Source organism: Gracilinanus agilis, chromosome 1 (assembly GCF_016433145.1).
Source record: "Gracilinanus agilis isolate LMUSP501 chromosome 1, AgileGrace, whole genome shotgun sequence".
In the NCBI taxonomy this organism is placed as follows: domain Eukaryota; kingdom Metazoa; phylum Chordata; class Mammalia; order Didelphimorphia; family Didelphidae; genus Gracilinanus; species Gracilinanus agilis.
In genome coordinates this window covers 17,947,936-17,970,435 of record NC_058130.1, presented here as the reverse complement: position 1 = coordinate 17,970,435, position 22,500 = coordinate 17,947,936, and the positions used below count along the sequence as shown (strand labels likewise).

Here is a 22,500-nt window from a genome sequence, read left to right as displayed (position 1 = left end):
CAGCTGAGGATACAGCCTGATAGCGCTCATCATTCATCTGACCACATCCATAAGTCATCTGACCCGGCTTGCATTATCTCCCTAAATAATTGAGGCACTTAGGCTAAGCGACATTTAAGATCCTGGCCACGGCGCTTGGGCTAGAACAGCTTTCTCTCTTCTGGGTCCAGAGCCCTCGATCACCGAGACCACATTGGCTGTGATATCACTAGCCTCACTCCCAGCACTCGTCGGTGGAAAAAGCATCAGCAAAAGGAGGGCTGAGGCGACCAGAAGGAAAAGCCTGAAGCAGGGAATAAAAGCCATGCATTTTTCATGAGCACAATATTAATACGTGTCCATATTTCATGGGCTAACCCACTGACACAGTCTATTTTGAATGTGTGTGTTGGAGATATTAGGTAGGTAATTAGGGCCATTATTGTATCAACCATGGATGTTAGAAGGGTCCAAGGGTTCATAAATCTAGAGAATAGAACACAGAATTGAAACAAGGGGAAAAGGAATGTGTTGAGACAACCGCAAGGAACTGGCACGTTGGAAACCATATTCCCAGCAGGAAGTCATGTATACAGTCTGCAGCGAAGGCCAGAGATAAGGGAAAAGCTCCTCGGATGGCTCAGGAATCCAAAGAATTCACCTGGAAGAGCTTGCAACAATCCATTCTAGAGACCTTGACAGGATCCATAAACTGAGCAAGGGAAGGGCTAAGAAGGGTGGCCCAACACCAGGCAACCTTTGCAAACACTCTCTGGAGAGCAGAGCTGTGAGGGAGAGAGAGCTTCGCTAAAAGCAAAACGGAGGCCAAAAGCCCCAAAGACTGAAAGGCCAGATCCGGGGCCCTTGGGCACGGAGGCAGCTGCCTGCCGACATCTGGTGGGCTACCGGCAAGAAGGGCACGTTGTCAAGGCTTTCCATACCAGCTCGGAGGCTCTTCCTCTCTTCTTTGGACCTCAGTTTTCTCATGTGCGAAGTAAATGGTTTGGACCACGTGGCCTCTGAGACCTTTTCCTGCTGCAGTTCTAGGAGTGACAGGGTGGCTTTTCTCACATGCCATTTTCACTTGGCATTTTACAAGTAAAATGTAGTTTTAATAACACTGCCCAGTGCATGACCCCAGGACAAACTCTGTTTGACATGGTTATAGACAAGACATTCCCGTCAAAAAAGGAGGGACGCTTCTCTTCCCTCTGTTGGCCCCATTTAAGTTGGAAATGAAAGAATAGTAATAGTTTACATAGGAAACAAATCTGCCCCTACAAACACTGAGGACCCAGATGTAGAACTTAAGAAAGGTCAGGCGTCTAGTCTCCCTTCCTCCTGTTACACATAAGGAAACTGAGTCCTTGAGAAATGAGAGGACTGGCCTCAGCCTCCGCCAGGCTCTCGAGCTCCACATCCAGGGCTTTTCCCACTGCGCTCTCAGGCCACCTGAGTCTAGTGGGGAGGGCAGTCTGCACCCCTGAGCATCATTCTGCTCCCTCAAGCGGAAGGTGAGGATGTGGGAAAATCACTTAACCTTCCTTCTCTCGCACAGGAGCAGAGCACCCACGGGAGGGCCAGGCAGGAGCGGAGCCCCGGCACAATTACACGGATGGTCTTACCTCTTTCTCTCTTTCCTCCCAGGCATGCACTTGGGAAAACAGCCAGCGAGTCAACAAGCACTCGGTAAGGCTGGCCATAGAGCAAGCTCTGCACTACGCTGAGCAGAACAACCAGCAGACAGACAGACATGGGGAAAGAAGGGGAAGGAGGAAGACCACCAGGCGAGGACATGGTGGAGGGTGTCCAGCGAGTAGGGAGAGAGTCGGGAGAGGAATGGACTCACGGCCGGCCTGGACGTTTTCCTTAAGGTGGAGGTTCTGCAAGGAAGCAGCCAAGCAGGGGGACAGAATGTTTCCAGGGTAAGAAGTCTGGACCTGGAATGAACGTGCAGGGTCAGGAGGCTTCTATGGTGGCCCAGTGAAGGTCCAGACACTAAGAGTGGAGCCTAGAGACATGAAGCCAAGTCTAGTCTGGGAGATTTCCTGAAAACGGACGTCCTTGGAGGGACTGACCGATCAGAGGAAGGGGCTGCAGGAACACCAACATCCTTCAAAAGCTGGGGAAACCTAAACCGCAGGGCCATTAGGTTGTTATTGGGCCAATAACCATCACCTGATACTGAAATATATGAAAAAAATAACCAACACCAGAAACTGAAAACAGTGAAGAGTGCCAGGCCAAGGACTCAGCTGGAAGCCTACAGGCAGGCTCTGATCTTTCTTCTAAGGCACTTGAGGGGCCCAGAATGTCCTCCAGAGGAGAGGGGAGGACATGGAACCAAGGAAGGCTCTAGGGAAATGAGATGGGCGGCCTTCTTGGAGATGTTGGGCAAAGCCTTCCTGCCTCTTCTAAAAGACCTTGTAAAGATTTTAAACCAGCAAAGGCCAGACTCACCCCATCTCCCCTACCTCCTGGGAGACCCAGAGAGCCTAAGGAGCTGGAGAGCCCAGCTGGGCAGCGACGACACATACAACACAGCAGGATCAGGCCAAAGTGAATCCAGCAGAGACCAAGTGGAGGCAGCACAATGGCATGAACGGAAGATACTGGCAGCCACAGAGGAGAAGAGGGAGCTGCCCCTACCCCTGCGGTTCAGCCCTCCGTCCAGGAGTGCGGTCTCTACGTGCACTGTAAATGGAAAGCCATCGCTCACACGGATGCTACATGTGTTAGCATCCCAGATGTATGGGAGAGACTCTTCATTGCTCCCTGCCTCTCGCTGCTATTTCATCATATGCCTTTTCTCTGAACTTTGTCCTCTGGCTGATTATTAAAAGTAAACTCATTGGTGGGGGCCTATGGACGATGGTTTTAGGGGTTTGTGGATCCAGGGAGTATCCTGTGCCTGGGAGAGCTGGAGGTGGAGAGCTTGCCCCCTGCACTGAGGACAGCACCCCCAGGCACTATACATCCAAATCTCTCTCACACATATAAATCAGGGATAAACTACTATCACATGGAGCTATAAAGGGACATAATGAGAGAATTTGTGTTTGTTTAATCTAAAAATGCAGCCCCAGACCCAGGTTTAGGCAAGTAGGACAATCTCTCTGGGGCAAAGCTAGCCACAAAAGGGAAAAATCAGATCTAAATAGTGGACCCAATGAGAGCATGAGCCATTACTCTAACAATTAAAGAAGATTCGAAGGTTCTTTCATCTTCCAAATTAGGGGAACATCTCTAAAGGAACTCTCTCTTCTGCTTCACAAACACTGTCCTTCCTAGGAACACCCAGGAATAAGAACAAGGGCCAGAATCTAAGGCGGAAGACTCTACCTCCCCACAATGACCCAGACTGGCTCCATCTAACTGTTGCTAACAGACCCGGGCTTGAATTCCGGGGGAAGTACTTTACATTCAAGCTGCCAAGCTACTTTCCGGAAGGGCCATAGCATGTATTTTTTTTAAACCCTTCCCTTCCATCTTAGAATCAATACCATATATAGGTTCCAACGCAGAAGAGAGGTAAGGGCTCAGCAATAGGGCTTAAGTTGCTTGGGGTCACATAGCCAGGAAGGGTCTGAGAATGGATTTGAACCCAGGACCTCCTATCTCTAGACCTGGTGCTCTATCCACTGAGTCACCTAGCTGCACCTCCTCCTGCCCCCACATCCTGTATTGAGATACAGTGACCAGTGCCCCTTGGCTGGGCTGACCAGGTGGAGGCTGTCCCCACTCTCTTTGCTTCCCCCACATGCAGTTGGCCTTCTGCTAGAGGGCCCTGGTTCTCATTTGCTTCCCCTAAAAGCTGTCCCCACAAACACCAAACCATAAGACCCCACTAGCTAGGGCTCTGATTGGACCTTGGTGCACTCCTCCGGGACCCTTAGAAGCCCTGTGTGTAAACTAATGAAAGTACCTTTCGAGGAGCCAAGAGTATCCAGGATTTTTCTGAAGACTTTGGGCCAGACCTTTTTCTACACTGACTATAAATCTCAGGAAGCTTTGGGGGTCAGAGATCCCTTAGAGAAAGTGACCAGAGGGGCAGCTAGGTACCAGGCCCAGAGGTGGGAGGACCTGGTTTCAAATCTGGCCTCTGACACTTTCTAGCTGTGGGACCCTGGGCAAGTCACTTAACCTCATTTACCTGGTCCTTGAAGCTCTTCTGTCTTAGAACTGATACTGAGACAGGAGGTAAGGGGTTTTTTGTTTTTGTTTTTTTTTAATGAAAAATAAATAAAGCAACCAGAATGAACAACCCCACCGATGCTCTGGAGCAAAACTATTCACGATGAGAAGTTGCTTTTTCCATGCAGGTGCTAGCCTTTTTAATTACTAGTATTGACAAAGTGGAGTCAGGAAGCCCAGGAAGTTCTGGCTGTGACCCAGGCTGGCTGTGTGACCCCAGACAAAGTACTCAGCCTCTCAGGGCTCAAGGAAAGACTATTGAAGTCACAGAAAAGGTGCTGATCCTCATCAGCAAAAGGAGTTTTCCTCCTCTGGTGTTCCCTGAACCAAAAAATCCTACCTTTAGCCTCCCGACCCCTCGAACGGCAAAAGTTTGTTTTTTACTCTTTTCCTGTGCCAGTGGGGAGCATTTCACCCAGGGAATGAATGCGTTTCACTGGGGTGGGCTAGCCTGGGAACCCAGCCGCCAGGGAGAGCATGTTTATAGGGGAAAGTGGGTTCTCAGTGGCACAATCCTGCAAAGAAGTCCTGGGACATTTGTCACCTGTTTAAGAACGCCGAGTGGATAAACGGAGAATCAGCAAAGGATGTGACTGCAGGGTCACAGACGAAGGGAGAAGAGACGCCTCCCAGCCCCTCTGTTTTATGTCTGTGGGCAGGAGCCCCCCCACACCATGAAGTCACCTTTCCGAGGTTGTAAGCGCGAGAGCCAGGACACGGCTGGGAAGAGAAAGAGGAAAGTCCCCAAAGCAGGGCCCTGTGCCCCAAGGACTCAAACTGCCAAGGGAAAGAGAACAAAGATACCCGGAGGGAAGAGGCCAAAGTCGGCCCCACCAGGCTCCGGCCCCGCTCCCGGACCTCCCCAAAGTGACCAGAGCTAGATGGGACGAGAATAAAGGCAGGAGGAGCAAGCCACCGGGTCCTGGCGCTGATGGTGACTCCTGCATTTTAACCAATGACACTGGGCTCGGCATCTCGAAGCCTGGTGGCCAGGAGAGTTACAGAAGAGCCTCATCTGGGTTCCATTAGCCACTATATTATTCTGTTTATGTTCCTGGAATACGGTATCTTGTGACCACATTTAGTAAAACTTTACCTTAAAAATAGTTTGATTCTCTAATCCACTTTTTATTGGTTAGAAGAAAAACAAAACGTATCATGTATTCAAAAGCAGGGAAAATGGCACACGGTTCTAAAACTGTCTAGCAAGCAAATATCCTAAGAATATTTATTCAAGTGGTTCCACTAGGATGGCCAGAGGAAAATGTGGGAGCAATTTTCTTGGCTATCATCGTTCTCGCATGAAATTTAAACTCCTGAGTCTGGCCCAAGGCAGCTTCCTTTCCTCTGGCCTCGGCGGTGTCCGTCTTACCTGGCATGACGATGGTCTGCTGAGCCGAGGCGTCTGTGCTTAAACAGAGGCGGCCCCCTTTGGCGAGGCGGTCGCAGAGCAGGGTGATGTGCTTCTTCAGACGGCTCGTGTCCTTGGGGATGTTCAGCTGGCTTGTGAGGTTCAAGGCCTGCTCCTTGGGGCTCTTCGAGAGGCACGTCTTGAGCAGGTGAGCCACCGCAGCATCCACTGTCTCCTCCCAGCCCTGAGGACGAGAGGCAGTGGGAAAGTGAGTCTGTGGGGTAGAGGGGGGATTCTAACAGGACCTTAATGGAAAGCCCAGGAGCAAGGTCCTTGGGGTGCCAGGAAGGCCCCCTGGGCAGCTTCAGGAGATGGCAAGGGTAGGAGTGACGAGAAGGCCTAGATGGGTCATGGCACCCTGAGTAACACTGCAAGAGGTCCAAACCCCAAGGGAAAACATCAACCTTCCTACCATGTTCATTCACCATTGGTGCTACCAAGAGAAAAGATTATCTACTATAAACTAGCATAGGATAGTAAGATAAAAGAATGTCACTTGGTCCTCCCAAAGTCCTTGGAAAATCTGCCACCAGGGGCCCAAAACTAGAAAAATAACACGTCACATCAGTGGTTTATTTTTGTCGTTTGTCATCTCAGCCATGTCCAACTCCCCATGACCCCATCTGGGGTTTTCTTGGTGGGGGTACCGGAGGGGTTTGCCGTTTCCTTGCCTGGATCATTTTACTGAGGACAAACAGGACCTGCACTATGATATAAAATGGTGTGGTACATCTCAAAGTGGTTACAATTTTGCCACTAAAACTTTGGGAAACAAGCTATCATTCCACTGTGAAGGGAAGCACCACCTGTGGGTGCCAATTCATAAGGGTTTGTTTGGGTCTGCTAAAGACCCCCCTTTTTTGTTGATCAATAAGGGCTTAGTTTCATCGATTAAATGGGTACAAGCATCCCTTCCACATCACAGGGTAGGAGCATGGCGCCCCCACGAGCCACAAAAGTCATGTAAAATGTTTTGGTCTTCCCTTTGTACCAGAGAAGCCTGTCTTTTTACAAGGTGTTACAGTACCTTGTTGTAACATTTGAGCTAAGTATTGGGTCATGGGCTATCTTCTGCATTCCTGAGTTTCTAAACTTTTTCTCTGTCATCTGCTGGCCTTTGCATGTTGTCTGTGGCTTCCACAAAATTCCCCCCAAATTCCCATTTACCTTCTTATGCTGATCTCTGATATATCGAAATCATGATGGGGAAAGTCACAAAGGGAAGGGGTACCAGTATTTTCTTTTGCCCTCTTTAGCTGAACAAGAGAATGGGGGGATGAGGGGAGGCATACCCCAAATCATAGGATTTTTGAAGTATTTTTGATCTTCAAAAAGTCATCACCGAGGGATTCAGTTATTATATTCACATTACATAGGGTCAAGGCCTAGAAGAGGCTCATGTAGAAGAGGATCATGTAGGCCAATGTCTTTATTGTACTAGCAAGACGATGCTCATGGTCATGAAGAAGAATAAAATGGATCTGACTACACATCTCATAGCCTTTCTGATTTTTCCAAACCACCAAGCAGTATCTTTTTTTTAAAAAAAAAAACCTTACCTTCTGTCTTGGAATCAATACTAAGTATTGGGTCCAATGCAGAGGAAAAGCATGGGCTATGCAATCGGGGTGAAGGGACTTGCCCAGAGTCACACAGCTAGGAAGTGTCTGAGGCTAGATTTGAACTGCCCATCTCAAGGTCTAGCTCTTTATCCACTGAGCCACCTAGCTGCCTCCCAAGCAATATCTTTTGAAGATGGTGTTGTTTAGTTGTTTCAGGTATGCCTGACTCTTCATGGCCTTATTTGAAGTTTTCTTGGCAAAGACACTGGAGTGGTTTACCATTTTCTTCTCTAGCCCATTTTACAGATAAGGAAAATAAGGCAAAAAAGGGTGAAGTGACTTGCCCAGAGTCACACAGCTAACAGATGTCTGAAGTCAGATTTGAACACAAGAAGTTGAATCTTCCTGATTCTAGGCCCTCGCACTCTATCCATTACACCCCCTAGTGGTCCCATGAAATACTTGGAATTTCAAAGTATTAGGACTCATTATTTTATAATAGTAGTTTTGTCTCAATTTCCTCATCTCTAAAATGGGAATTATTATTATAGCGTTGTTTTCAGGATCAAATGTGTGGGTGTCTGGAAAGTGCTCAGAACACTTGAAATGTACCATGTCGTTTGGTCTTTTTATTATTGGTTCCCATGGTCCTTCAAGGAAGGGCAGGGGTCAGCAACCTTTTTGGCCGTGAGAGCCATAAACGCCACATTTTTTAAAATGTAATTTCGTGAGAGCCATACAGTGCTCCCAGTGCCGCTCCTGTAACAGCGCCTGAAAAAAATGGACTTTATGACTCCTGCAGAAAGGGTCATATATCGCCAACCCCTGTTCAAGGGCATTTCTGGGAGAAAAGAGAATTTAACAGGCAACACGTAAAAATGTAGAGGGCGGCATGGTCTGACACCTTGGAGATCTCTGGTCAACTCCACACTTCAGCCACCCTGACACCCTGAAGCAGGTTCTGGACTGCTCACACAATTAGAGTTGGCCAGCCCTTGCACAGAGTTAGGTAAAAGGGATATCAGTGGGTCCTTTCCCCATTGGGACTTGGTCTATAAAAACAAAGCAACTTGTTGGAGTTAGATGCAAATCAAAGCCTTTACATTATTTATTGTTTTATTTGGGGGGGGTTGGCTTTATATGAGTATTCTCTTGACCAATGTGGAAATATGTTTTTCATGATAATACATGTATAACCCAGAAAAAAAAAAGCAACTCACACCTTGCTTCCATCATAAAACTGCCCCTTCTACTGGTTTGCATAACCAAGAGAGAGGAGTAGGTGAGAATTTGTTTTTTATATACTGTATTAATTCCTCCATCAGTGCACTGGATTAGAAAGGCTCCAATCAATTCTTGTATATTAGAGAGAAATGCTGTGCCAAGGCTTTGAATCACAGGCACCATCCAGTCTACAGATTTTTACATTTTCTTTGTTCTTAAAAATCCTCAGGAATGTCTCCCTTTTAACAAAATCTGGCTAATTGATAAAGGAGACAATAATTCTCTTTCTGCCTATGTGACCTGTGTAGAGAAGGGTGAAAGTCTGATGGACCATCTCCTAATTAATTAGCTATTTACTAATTAGAGGCATCCTGGGATGTTCAAGGGAACGGGTGAATAATTAGCTCCTATAACTCTATTTATATATCTGCCTAAGGGGAGGTCAGAGGCTTTGTTCATTTGAGAGGGCCAATGACTATCAGTTTATTGGTTGTAATGTTAACCCAATCAATAAATTGATAGCTAGTCTCTCAAAATAATTTTAATCATTATTAAGTGTCTTCAAATTGTGGGGGAGACAGTAACTAGGAGAAGATGGTCAAAGTCAAATGCTACAGAAGATTCAAGAAGGATGAGATATGAGAAAGAGCCATTAGACCTGGCAATTAAGAAGTCATTGACAATGTTGGAGAAAGCAGTTTCTATGGAGGGGGAAGAAAGAGGGCCCCCCAAAATGGCTTTTAAGAGACAGAGAAGATGGATATGGTGCAATCACTTGCTGCAGTTGTAGAAATTTGGGCAATAAAAGAAGCACTGGATGGGACATGGTGTTAGAGGTGAAAGAAGGTTCAATCTACTGGAGAAGGCAGGAAGGAATCAAGAGATCTTCCCCCTTGATCCAAAGAGGTGACCTTGGCCATAAAACTTCTTCATGGTATGGAATAAAGGAAATCATGGGAGATCAGCCTTCCATCTGTGTGCAGTTCTGCTTGGTTTTCACTCCATAGAACATAGTATCTCTGGGCTGGTTACATCTTGGGATGTCCTCCTCTCCCTTGAAGCTTCCTTTGGAGTTCTATCTTCCCCTATTAAAGGGCAAGGTCCTTAAGGGCAAGGACTGTCTTTATTTTTCATATATATAAACCCAGCACTTAGCATGCCTGGCACATGGCTGGCACTCAATAAATGCTTTAACCAAGAAGTGGAGTGAGAGATGCCAAGAGATTCTGAGACACTGAGAAATGAGGGAGCTCCCAATTATCCACTCTGGTTCTCCCAATGGAGAAGGAGGCAAGATACTTCACTGAAACAGAGGAGGAGAAGGGGCTCTGAGAAGCTTGAGGAAAGTGGTGGAAGAGATTTGGGATCTGGTTCCTAGATTTTATTTCATGCTTCCAGATGACTATAAACTTAACTGTCCCAAGCCTGTCTATCTAAAGCATAGCATTCCATCAGGCTTTAAATGACTCTGAAGGCCAGGGACATCTTCTCCCTGTATCTTCCACCCCCACCTTCTTCCTTCTGCCTGTGAGGGCTTCTCTGCTACTGAAAACCTGAAAAGCCACCTCTCCCTCAAGACCCACCTCAAAGGCCAGCTACGTCCTTTAAGGAGCTTTTCCTGACCCCCTACCTCTGAGCTCTGAGAGCATTTTGGCCCCGCATTATTCGAGAATCTGGGATGTCATATCCATAACTCAGTTGACCACCTTTGTCCATTAAAAGCATCAGAAATAAATAAAACCTGGTGAGGAGGCTTCTCCATACTGAAAAGGGCTGGTCTCACATCTAGAGGTATGTCCTAGGGCCTGAAGCCAAGCTTGCCTCCACACTATGAGAAGAGCCAGTCTTACAAGGTTTCTATCCATGTGGGCAGAGCTGGTTATTTTGTCTACACCTCTGGTGTCCACTGCTCAGTCAAACATTCTTACAAGCAATGCTGGTGACTTAGTCGTCTGTATCCCCACAGCTCTGAGGACACCATTCTTTGACAAATGGATTCTAAACCATGGATCTCAGATCTCCCAAACTGTATTTAAAGGTTAGTTGGGTTTCACTAGATAAACACAGGCCACAAAGAACAGGCTAGGGGGATTTGTTTTTGTTGCTCTGGGGTTTTCTTAGCGTATCCTGTGGTCTGCTCTAAAGAATCCAAATTAAAGGCATCCCCTAACAGCAGAAAGAATGCCACAAAGCTCTTCCAAAACTCTAGCAGCAGCCAAGATCCTGATGCTCCCATCTCATGGGGTTCTTCAGCCAAATCTGCAGCTACCTGACAGCTACCTTGCCAATAAATTTTCCTTTCTTAAAATGTTTCAGGTCATGATATTTATTACACATTGTTTTTATTTTCTATACTTCCGCTTGCATTTGGAAGTCTAGGGAACAGCAGTTAAATCTCTTTTGTCTAGCTCATGACGTCCTGCATCATATATTGGCAAAGAGGATAGACATCACAGGAGCAAAACATTCATGACCTTCATGGTCAATATGGCCACAAAACTTTTGTTTTTAAGTATTAAGAGGTGGATGCATGGCTCATCTAGAAAGATGGTGTGTAAAAGGAATCCTGCATTTGGAGTCATTAATCTGTACCCAAGTCCTAACTCTTCTCAGCCCTATGGGACTGGGCTGGTCATTTCATGAATCTGAATATCAATTTCCCCATTTGCAAAATGGGCAGAACAGGGGAGGTGGAGTCAAGATGGCCGCATAGACCCAGCAAAAGTCCAGACCTCTGTGAAAACCCTTCCACACCAATCAGAAAGAAAGTGCTTTGAGGAGACAGAAAACCAAATCTAACAACAGGACAGAGCTGGGGAATCCTCCTGCTGGATTCAACTTTAAAAGTATGCCCAAAAAAAGCCTGAATTCTCAAACTCTCACCTTGAAGGAAAAGGAGGAAGGAAGGTCCCAGGACCCTTCCCCCACCTACTGTGCTGAGTCTCCAGCAGTCACTGGAATCTCTGGGTAAGGGCTCCAGTACATAGGGAGTACCTTGCTGGCACATCTGTATCAGGCTCAGAGTGCTGACCACAGTTGGCAGGGAGACAGTTGGAGAGAAGTGCAAAGGGGGTAGTCTAATCTCAGCCAAAATATTTCATCTTGCTCCCCTACCTCTCCAGGTTTTGGTCTCAAAGCACATCCACCTCTGCAGATCAGCTCCACCCTGACTTAATCTTCTCAACAGGGCAGATAAGAAGCCTTCAGAGGGCAGGGAAGCTCCAACACTCCTCCCCTACTGACTGTGCTGAGAGCCTTGCTGACTAAGCTCCTAGGGTGAAGGCTGCAACCTCAACAGAATACCTTGATAACAGGGAGGAAAGCCCAGCTCCCTTCTGCCTCCACACCTTCACTTACACCAGTGATTCCCAAAGTGGGTGCTACCATCCCATGGTGGGTGCTGCAGCGATCCAGGAGGCAGTGATGGCCATACTTTTTTTGTATTATATTCTATTCTGAGTTCAATAAATAGTTTCATAATTTCCAGGGGGAGCTAAGTAATATTTTTTCTAGAAAGGGGGCAATAGGCCAAAAAAGTTTGGGAACCACTGACTTACACCTTCAACTTCTACTGCCAGCTGAGGAAGATCTGACCTCAGGGCTCATTAATACCATCAGCCTAATCTAGTCAATCAGGGAAGAAGCCCTTCAGGATAGAATAGCCCAAACTCAAAGATATAGCAAATAACCAGAGGAACAAGATTACAGCCAGTGACAGGGAAAAAGAAGGAAAAAATATGAGTAAACAACAGAAAAAGAAAAAAGAAATTACAATAAACAGCTTCTATTCAGGTAATGAACAAAAAGCAAATGGAACAGAGGAGGCCCAAGGAACGCCAAGCAAAAATTCCAGAAATTCCAGCGAATTGGATACAGGCTTTGGAAGAACTCAAAACACAATTCAAAAACAATTAAGAAAGGCCTAATACAATTGGGAAAAGAACTTAAAAAGCAAAACAAGTCATCTGGAAACAGAGACATATGAACTAAAACAAGAAAATAGAGTCTTGAAAGCCAGAATTGACCAGCTTGAAAATAAGCAAAGAAGGTGAAAGATGACCTACAAAGAAAATTAGACCAGAAGGAGAAGGATGACTAAAAATCCAGGGATGAAATTCAGTCTTTAAAAATTAGAATCCAACAATTAGAAGTAAGTGACTTCACAAGGCAGCAAGAATCTATAAAACAAAATCAAAAGAGTGAAAAAATTGAGGAAAATATGAAACACCTCATTGACAAAACTACAGACCTGGAAAATAGATCCAGGAAAGACAATTTAAGAATTATTGGACTATCAGAAGATCATGACAAAAGAAAAAGCCTGGACATCATTCTACAGGAAATTATCCAAGAAAACTACCCCGACATTCTCGAACAAGAGGGAAAAGTGGAGATTGAAAGAATCCACAGATCACCTCGTTCATTTAATTCCCAATTGACAACACCCAGGAATGTTATAGCCAAATTCAAGAACTACCAGACCAAGAAAAAATTATTACAAGCTTCTAAGAAGAAGTCATTCAGATATCATGGAATCACAGTTAAGATAACACAGGACCCGGCTGCATCTACACTAAAGGACAGGAAGGCATGGAATATGATATCCCGAAAAGCAAGGGAACTGAGTCTACAACCAAGAATCAACTACCCAGCAAAACTGACTATGTTCTTGCAGGGTAAAGTATGGTCATTTAATAAAATAGAAGACTTCCAAGCATTCATAAAGAAAAGTCCAGACTTAAACAGAAAATTTGATGCCAAAACATAGAATTCAAGATAACCACCAGAAGATAATTAAGAAAGGGAGGGAAAAAAAACCACTTTTTTTAAGAGACCCAATAAGTACAAATGATTTGTATTCCTAAAAGAAAAGATGATATTGGTAACTCTTAAAAATTGTTATTATCATTAGGGTAGCTAGAAGAAGTAAACTGAGAGGGAACAGAGACAAACTGTATAGGATGAAATGTCAAAAAAAAATATATATATATATAGAGAGAGAGAGAGGTAAAAATAGATAATACTAAGTGAAATGGGAAAAGAGACAAAATAGGGTAAATGTATATTTCATAAAGAAGCTCATGGCTGGAGCAGGGGAGAAGACTAATACAATGGAAGGGTGAAAGAGGTTGGAGACAGGTAATACTTAATTCTTACACGTACTGAAATTGACTCAAAGAGGGAAGAACAATCACATCCGTTGGGGCAGAGAATTGTTTCATGCCCTATAGAGAAGCAGAAGAGTAATAAAGGGACTGGTGGGGAGGGAAGCAATACAAGGGACAGAGAAGGTGGTGAGTAGTTTAAAAGGCACTATAGTAAGAGGGGAATCAATGAGAGGGGAGGTGCTGGGAAGGATAGTAACATTAGGGAGGGGAAAGGAGGGAAACTGACTAAAAGCATAAAGTTCGAGGGGAGGGTAAGAGGGATAAGAGAAAAGGTAGAACCTAAGGAGAAAGTCAAAAAGAAGGGAAATACACAGATATTAATCATAACTGTGAATGAGAATGGGATGAACTCACCAATAAAATGGAAACGGATAGCAGAATGGATTAAAAACCTGAAGCCTACCATATGTTGTCTATGAGAAACACACTTGAGGCAGGTAGATATACACAGGATAAAAGTAAGAGGATGGAGCAGAATTTACTGGGCTGCAACTGAGACAAAGAAGGCAGGATTAGCAATTATGATCTCAGACAAAGGTAAAGCAAAAAGAGATCTGATTAAAAGAGATAAGGAAGGTAATTACATCTCGATGAAAGGCAATATAAATAATGGAGAAATATCAATACTCAGCATATATGCACCAAATAGTACAGCAGTCAGATTTCTAAAGGAGAAACTAAAGGCATTTAAGGAGGAAATAAATAGTAAAATCATACTAGTGAGGGACCAAAGCCTTCCTCTATCAGAACTAGATAAATCAAACCAAAAAATAAATGAGAAAGAAGTAAGGGAAGTGAATGAAATAATAGAAAATTTAGAGCTAATAGATATTTGGAGAAAAAGAAATAGGGATAAAAGAAATATACCTTCTTTTCAGCATCACACGGCACATATAAAAAAAACTGATTATGTACTAGGTAATAAAAACATTGCAAGCAAATGTACGAAAGCAGAAATAATAAATGCAATTTTTCAGACCAAAATGCAATAAAAATCATAATCAACAAGGGCTTCTGGAAAGGTAGATTTAAAACTAATTGGAAACTAAATAATCTAATTCTTCAGAACTGGTTGGTCAAAGAACAAATCAAAGAAACAATTACTGATTTCATTGAAGAGAATGACAATGAGGAAAGACCTATCAAAATCTATGGGATGCAGCCAAAGCAGTACTCACAGGAAAACTTATATCCCTGAGAGCATATATCAACAAATTAGAGAGGGAAGAGGTCAATAAATTGGGCATGCAACTTAAAAAATTTTCAATTCTATCAAACATTTAAAGAACAACTAATCCCAATACTATACAAACTATTTGACAAAATAAGCAAAGAAGGAGTTTTATCAAATTCCTTTTATGACGCAAATATGGTACTTAATCCAAAGCCAAGCAGATTAAAAACAGAGAAAGAAAACGACAGAACAATCTCCTTAATGAATATAGATGCAAAAATCTTAAGTAGAATACTAGCAAAAATATTCCAGCAATTATCATGAGGGCTATTCACTATGATCAAGTGGGATTTATACCAGGAATGTAAGGATGGCTTAATATTAGGAAAATTATCCACATAATTGACCATATCAACAACCAAACCAACAGAAATCACATGATTATCTCAATAGATGCAGAAAAAGCCTTTGACAAAATACAACACATTCCTATTGAAAACACTAGAACATATAGGAATAGATGGGCATTTCCTAAAAATAATAAACATATATTTAAAAACCATCAGCAAGCACCATTTGCAATGGGGATAAATTAGAAGCCTTCCCAATAAGATCAGGAGTGAAGCAAGAATGCCCATTATCACCTCTATTACTTATCATTGTACTAGAAATGCTAGCAGTAGCAATTAGAGAAGAAGAAGGAATTGAAGGGATTAAAGTAGGCAAGGAGGAGACTAAACTCTCACTCTTTGCAGATGATATGATGGTCTAGAATCCTAGAGAATCAACTAAAAGGCTAGTGGAAATAATCATCAATTTTAGCAAAGTTACCTGATACAAAATAAACCCACATAAATCATCAGCATTCCTATATATTTCCAACACAACTCAGCAGCAAGACTTAGAAAGAGAAATTACATTTAAAATCACCCTAAACAATATAAAGTACTTAGGAATCTATTTGCCAAGACAAACACAAGACTTATCTGAACACAACTATAAAACACTTGTCACCAATTAAAACTAGATCTAAATAATTGGAAAAACATTAATTGCTCATGGGTAGGACAAGCTAATATAATAAAAATGACAATCCTACCCAAATTAATTTACTTATTTAGTGCCATACCTATCAAATTATCAAAAAACTTTTTTACTGAATTAGAAAAAATGATAACAAAGTTCATTTGGAAGAACAAAAGATCAAGAATATCAAGGGAGGGGCAGCTGGGTAGCTCAGTGGATTGAGAGCCAGGCCTAGAGGCGGGAGGTCCTGGGTTCAAATCTGGCCTCAGACACTTCCTAGCTGTGTGACCCTGGGTAAGTCACTTAACCCCCATTGCCTAGCCCTTGCTACTCTTCTGCCTTGGAGCCAATACACAGTATTCACTCTAAGACAGAAGGTACGGGTTAAAAAAAAAAAAAAAGAATATCAAGGGAAATAATGAAAAAAAAAGTGAAGAATGGGGGCCAAGCAGTACTGGATCTTAAACTGTACTATAAAGCAGTGGTCATCAAAACAATATGGTACTGGGTAAGAGACAAAAGGGAGGATCAGTGGAATAGACTTGGGGTAAATGACCTCAGCAACATAGTGTACAATAAACCCAAAGATCCCAGCTTTGGGGGAAAAAACCCACTATTTGACAAAAACTGCTGGGAAAATTGGAAAACAGTATGGGAGAGATTAGGTTTAGATCAACATCTCACATGCTACATCAAGATAAATTCAGAATGGGTAAATGGCTTAAATATAAAGAAGGAAACTATAAGTAAATTAGGTGAACATAGAATAGTATACCTGTCAGATCTGTGGGAAAGAAAAAATTTTAAGACCAAACAAGAGATAAAGAATATTACAAAATGTAAAACTAATAATTGATTACACTAAATTAAAAAAAGTTTTGAACAAACAAAATCAATGTACCAATGCAACCAAAATGATATGGGAAGCAACAAATTGAGAAAAAATCTTTATAACGAAAACCTCTGACAAAGGTCTAATTGCTCAAATGTACAAGAAGCTAAATCAATTGTACAAAAAAAAAAATCAAGCCATCCCCAATTGATAAATGGGCAAGGGATATGAATAGGCAGTTTTTAGATAAAGAAATTGAAACTATCAATAAGCACATGAAAAAGTGTTCTAAATCTCTAATAATTAGATAAATGCAAATTAAAACAACTCTGAGGTACTACCTCACACCTAGCAGATTGGCTAATATGACAGCAAAGGAAATTAATAAATATTGGAGGGGATGTGGCAAAATTGGGACACTAATACACTGCTGGTGGAGTGGTGAATTGGTCCAACTATTCTGGAGGGCAATTTGGAACTATGCCCAAAGGGCTTTAAAAGACTGCTTGCCCTTTGATCCAGCCATAACACTGCTGGCTTTGTACCCCAAAGAGAAAAAGGGAAAATATGTGTACAAAAATATTTATAGCCATGCTCTTTGTAGTAGCAAAAAATTGGAAAATGACGGGGTGTCCATCAATTGGGAAATGGCTGAACAAGTTGTGCTATGCATTGGTGATGGAATACTATTGTACTAAAAGGAATAATAAACTGGAGGAATTCCATGTGAACTGGAAAGACCTCCAGGAATTGATGCGGAATGAAAGGAGCAAATTCAGGAGATCATTGTACACAGAGAGTGATACACTGTGGTAAAATCGAATGTAATGGACTTCTCTACTAGGAGCAATGCAATGATCCAGGACAATTCTGAGGGACTTGTGAGAAGGAAAGCTATCCACATCCAGAGAAAGAACTGTGGGAGCAGAAACACAGAAGGAAAAACATTTCCTTGATGACATGGTTTGATGGGGATATGATTGGGAATGTAGACTCTAAATGATCATCCTAGTGCAAATATTAAAATATGGAAATAGGTCTTGATCAATGACACATGTAAAACTCAGTGGAATTGCTCATTGGCTATGGGAGGGGGTGGGAAGAGAGGAGGGAAAGAATATGAATCATGTAACCATGGAAAAATATTCTTAATTAATTAATTGAACCTAAAGAAATATATGAGATAAAAAAAAGAATTCATTTGGAAAATATCTGAGGGTATTAGTAGAAAACAAAGCCAATGTCGGTCAATAATATGTGACCCAACAGCCAAAAAAAAATGGGCAGAACTATAGTAGCATCGCTTATCCCACAGTTCTAGGTTGATGAATGCATCCAGTATATTAGTAGAGTCTATTATGTAGCCTAGATTCTGTCTCCCAATAAACCAAAGGCAAGTGGCAGCCAATAACTTCCAGGCTTCAATTCTCTTTTGTTAAGGCCTAACCAAGAAGAGTCTGGGGTTCCTAACTGAAGTCAGGAGGGATAGCAATGCCAGCCAGCTTTTACTGAATTTTCACTCAAGCCCAGAAACAAGTGACTCTAATGTGAATTAGAGCAATTTCCAGAGTGAGATGAGAATGGGGACTAGGGAAGGTGGGAGACAAAAAGAAGGGGTTCTTTGTGCAGTAGTAGTAGTAGTGACTGGTAGTCACGAGCACTGGGAGGTCTTAGACAAGCCACATAACATCTCAGGACCTCTACCTTTATCTATTGATAGTCTGTAACTACAACAACAATAATAATAACAGTTCCCATTTATAAAAGACTTAAAAGTGTGCAACATTCATTACAAAAGTTATCTCATTCAATCCTCACAGAAACCCTGTGAAGTAGGCACCGTTTGTTTTTTTTAACTCTTACCTTCCACTTTAGGATCAATACTGTGTTACCAGTTCCAAGGTAGAAGAGTGGTAAGGGCTAAGCAATGGGGGTTGAGTGACTTGTCCAGGATCACTCAGCTAGAAAGTGTCTGAGACAAGATTTGAATGCAGGATCTCCCTTCTCTAGACCAGCACTAAGCCACCTAGTTGCCCCAAAGTAGGTACTATTATTAACCCCAAATACTCTCTAGCTCTCTGTCTCTCAGTATGTCTATGTCTCCCCCCACTCCCATTTTAATACTATAAAAACTCCCACCTATTGTGGGAGTTTGACTACAATGGAGAGATTCACTACATTTTCTGTTGAGAATTCTTCATCTCAATTTGCCAGTCACAAACGCTGGCAGTCTAATCTGAGACTCTGCTCTTCTGGAGCCTTATCACGGTGCATCCTCAAGTTTCACCGGCTTCTTCATATCAGAGGAATAGTAACATTTATCATCACAAGTTTACTCAGGAGATATGAAGCTCCCTCCTCTAACATGTATTTGGAAATCCTCAGTGAAAGGCCAGGTGTCAAATATTTTAAATATTTCCAAACCTTTTCTTTCTCTCCTTTTTTCAAAAACCAATATAGGAAAGCACCACTTTAGGACTGGCATCTACATGTAAGTATGAGTCCAATTTTTTTGGCCTGTTCAAAGAAGAGATAAGCCCCGGAAAACAAGTCCTAATCCAAACACCATCACATCCTTCACTTCAGCGGCACAGGAGAAAACACCAGGATTGCATTTATCACCCAATATCAGTACGGTGCTCTCCAAGAAAGAGAGAGGAAAAGAATTTGATTGAATAAACAGAGATTATGCCCCTAGCCCTGGTTTGGGGCTTGGGAGAGAAGCCTCATAAAAATGGCCTTTCATTATATGTTTCAAGGCAAAACAATATTGAAGTCTTGCTCCTTTACTTTAAGCACAGGCCTTTCTGCCTGGGCAACCCAGATAAGAAGTCAAAGTTGTTGTTCTCACCAGGAGCATTACAAAAGCACACATCGGCAGTAATAAAGGTTTAAGTGCAGCTCCTCTAATTCAGCTCCTGAAAACTGCCCATGGCCAAGAAAAAACGATTGGTATGATGTCAGCAGCATCACTCTCAAGTCTTCGAAGGAGGCAAAAATGATGTGTGTAAGCTCAGGAGCATTGCTTTCTCCGCCACTTTGGAAGAGGCTGAGTCTAAGGGAGGACTCAGTGAAAAGACTTCAGTGAATTGAGACTCTTGTTGTGTTATTAAATGCTTCCAAGACCTGGCTTTGGACACATGTGGACATCACCCAAACACCTCTAGGGCGACAGTCACATGATCTCACTCTCTTCCTCCGAGCAGCTTTTTCTAGTGAAAGAGGAGAGGAATTCCCTTGAGTTCTAATTCATTTACTGACTTCTCCCCTCACAGACTGGTTCGCCCCTAGACGTACTGTCTGGCTACACACAATTCCAGCATGTTGGGAAGATGAAGATTTCACTGGTTCAGGAACTCCTGGGTGAACAAACTCCTTCTCCTGAGGCAGAGAGACCCCTTCTCCACAAGCGATCCTCCTCTAGAGCTGCCCAGAGCACTAAGAGTCACAGAGCCAAGATGTGAGAGAAGAGAAATTGGACCCAGCTCTAAAGTCTAAGGTCAGCTCCACTCCTATGGCTGCTTCTCTCCAGTGGAAGAAAACCCATAGGATGAGAGCCAGGAGACCTGGCCTTGTGGTGTAGTAGGACTTCTTTCTTCTATAGGATGAAAGGAGTAAAGTGGCTGACTTCACAAGTACCTGACACAGACAGTCCCTCAGATTCACAGGCTCAGAGTCATCCTTGACTCTTCCCTCTCACTCCCAGATCTGGTGATTATGTGGCTTGTTCTCATCTGTGTACTATTCTCTCCATTTTCATGACTGCTGCCTCAGGTCAGGCCCCCATCATTTCTTGCTTGAACTATTGCTATGATAGCCTCCAAAATGTCCCACATACTGGATCAAATCATCTTTCCAAGGTACAAACCCGACCACATCATTTCCTTGCTCGAAACTCATCCGTGGCTCCCTAGCACTCTGGGGGATAAAAATACAACGTTGGCAACCTGAGAGTACAAATCAGGCTCCCAACTTTAACAAGCACTCCAAGTTCTAGCCAAGACAGCTAGCATTCTAGTGTTCTGCTCCCCTCCATACCTGGAATTGATCCCTCTCACCCCCTACCACTTAAGGGCTCTTAGCATGCCTCTAGGCTTGGTTTGGTTTCCCAATCAAAGTGAAGCTTTTCATAACCTCTCCAACTGTTAATGTGATCTCCCTCCTCAAATGTCCGTGTATGTATTTATCTGTATACACATCGTATCTTCCTTTAGAAGAGCAAGTCCTTGAGGGCTAGTATTATTTTTTGTGCTTTGGGGTGGGGGGTGGCCTTTGTGTTAAAAGAGATAGTTTTTTTTGTAGTAGCAACATGACAGAGCCAAGTACAATGCAACTTCCCCAATACTTTCTAGCCAACTCTTCTGTTTAATTCTCACTCTTCATCTAAAGCACATAAAAATATATACACATGGGATTTTAATTAAATTGGGAAAGAAGATGTATAAAATTCCATGGATTGGTTTTTTCTCTTTATTCCTACTTTTTACCTACCAGACTGTAAATAAACTTGCCTCAACCCGATGTTGACTTGGGTCTGATTTAATTACGGAATCAACCTGAATTGTTGATTCCTGGCGGCCACACATTTTAATATATATATCTATAAATACTTAAATTTTCCTTTCTTACAATATGGCGAACCAGAAGGTCAAAATTTGAACTCTAAATCTTCCAGATAGCCTAACGATAGCCATGCCTGCTTTTTGGCTGTCTGGCTCAGCTCTTTTGAGCTTCAGCCAGTCTGTTAGCTAAGACTAGATGATGGTGATATCTATTCAGTTCTCTAACTCTAGGGCAGAACCACATGGCTATTTGGTAGAGTAACTCCAAATGCAATGTCAGTCCGTCAATAGATGCCTACTATGTGCTGGACACTGTGGGAGCAGAGAATCGCAGGAATCTTGGCACCTCCAATGGATTTGGGGTACAGCTGATTCCAAAGCTGTAGAAGCTGGATCCCCCCACTTACGGCAATCTTGGGAATACCCCAGAGAACAGACTCCCACACTATTACTGGGTCCCTAATAAAAGGCTGGAGGGCTTAACCAGGAGTCCGTGAACTTTTTAAAAAATATTCTGATAACTATATTTCAATATAATTTCTTTCCTTTGTAATCTTCTATATTTATTTAAGAAACACAATTCTGAGAAGGGGTCCACAGGCAGCACAGACCAACTGCCAAAGGGGGTCCATCCAATATGAAAAGGGGAAGGACACAGCTTTTCAGACTCCCCAGCTCGGGGAACATTTCAGTGTGGACTGAAAATCAGGAGGGAAAGATCTAGAAGGAGTAAATGCCTATAAAGCTGCGGTTAAATGGCTAACCTGCCAATCACATTATGGTCCTTATGGCTTTTCATGGGGGCTGAACAAGACGGCCTCTACCATCCTTCTCAGTTCTAAAGATCTTTGACCAAGGCTCCCCATTATTCGAGCACAACCAAAACTCATATCTCAAAGTCACAGAGCAAAGCATCAACATCATGACACCATTTGATCTTAATTTCTCAAGACTTCCACAAGCACTTCTGAAACCACAACAGAGCCATTAAAGAGTTATTTCTTCTCCAACGATAGTGGAAATTATTCCGAAGTAACATGCTTTTCATTTATCAGGGACATCAGGAAGGATGAACGTTCTGAGTTAGGGGCTTGCACTGGAAGACCTCCAAGTTATCTTTCCACCAGTCAAGCTAGGTTCTTGGCATTCAAATACCTTGGATTTTAGAAGGGGTGGGGGGAACCACAGTATCCTTTCGATTTTATGTTGCTAAACAAACAGTTCAATAGAGAAATGTTTCATTTTTGGTAATACTGAAGAGGAAGAGAAAAGAGGGAAGAGAGGAGAGGAGAGGAGAGGAGAGGAGAGGAGAGGAGAGGAGAGGAGAGGAGAGGAGAGGAGAGGAGAAGAGAGGAGAGGAGAGGAGAG

At 43.1% G+C, this 22,500-nt stretch overlaps 1 protein-coding gene across 1 annotated transcript in view; it reads right to left on the bottom strand.

The window, feature by feature from the left end:
• Window positions 1-22,500, bottom strand: part of BBS9 (Bardet-Biedl syndrome 9) — a 309,955-nt gene that overhangs the window by 49,708 nt on the left and 237,747 nt on the right. The window contains exon 19 of the mRNA XM_044675618.1: window positions 5,546-5,768. Coding sequence (XP_044531553.1) covers window positions 5,546-5,768 — 223 coding nt within the window. The remainder of the gene's footprint in view (window positions 1-5,545; window positions 5,769-22,500) is intronic.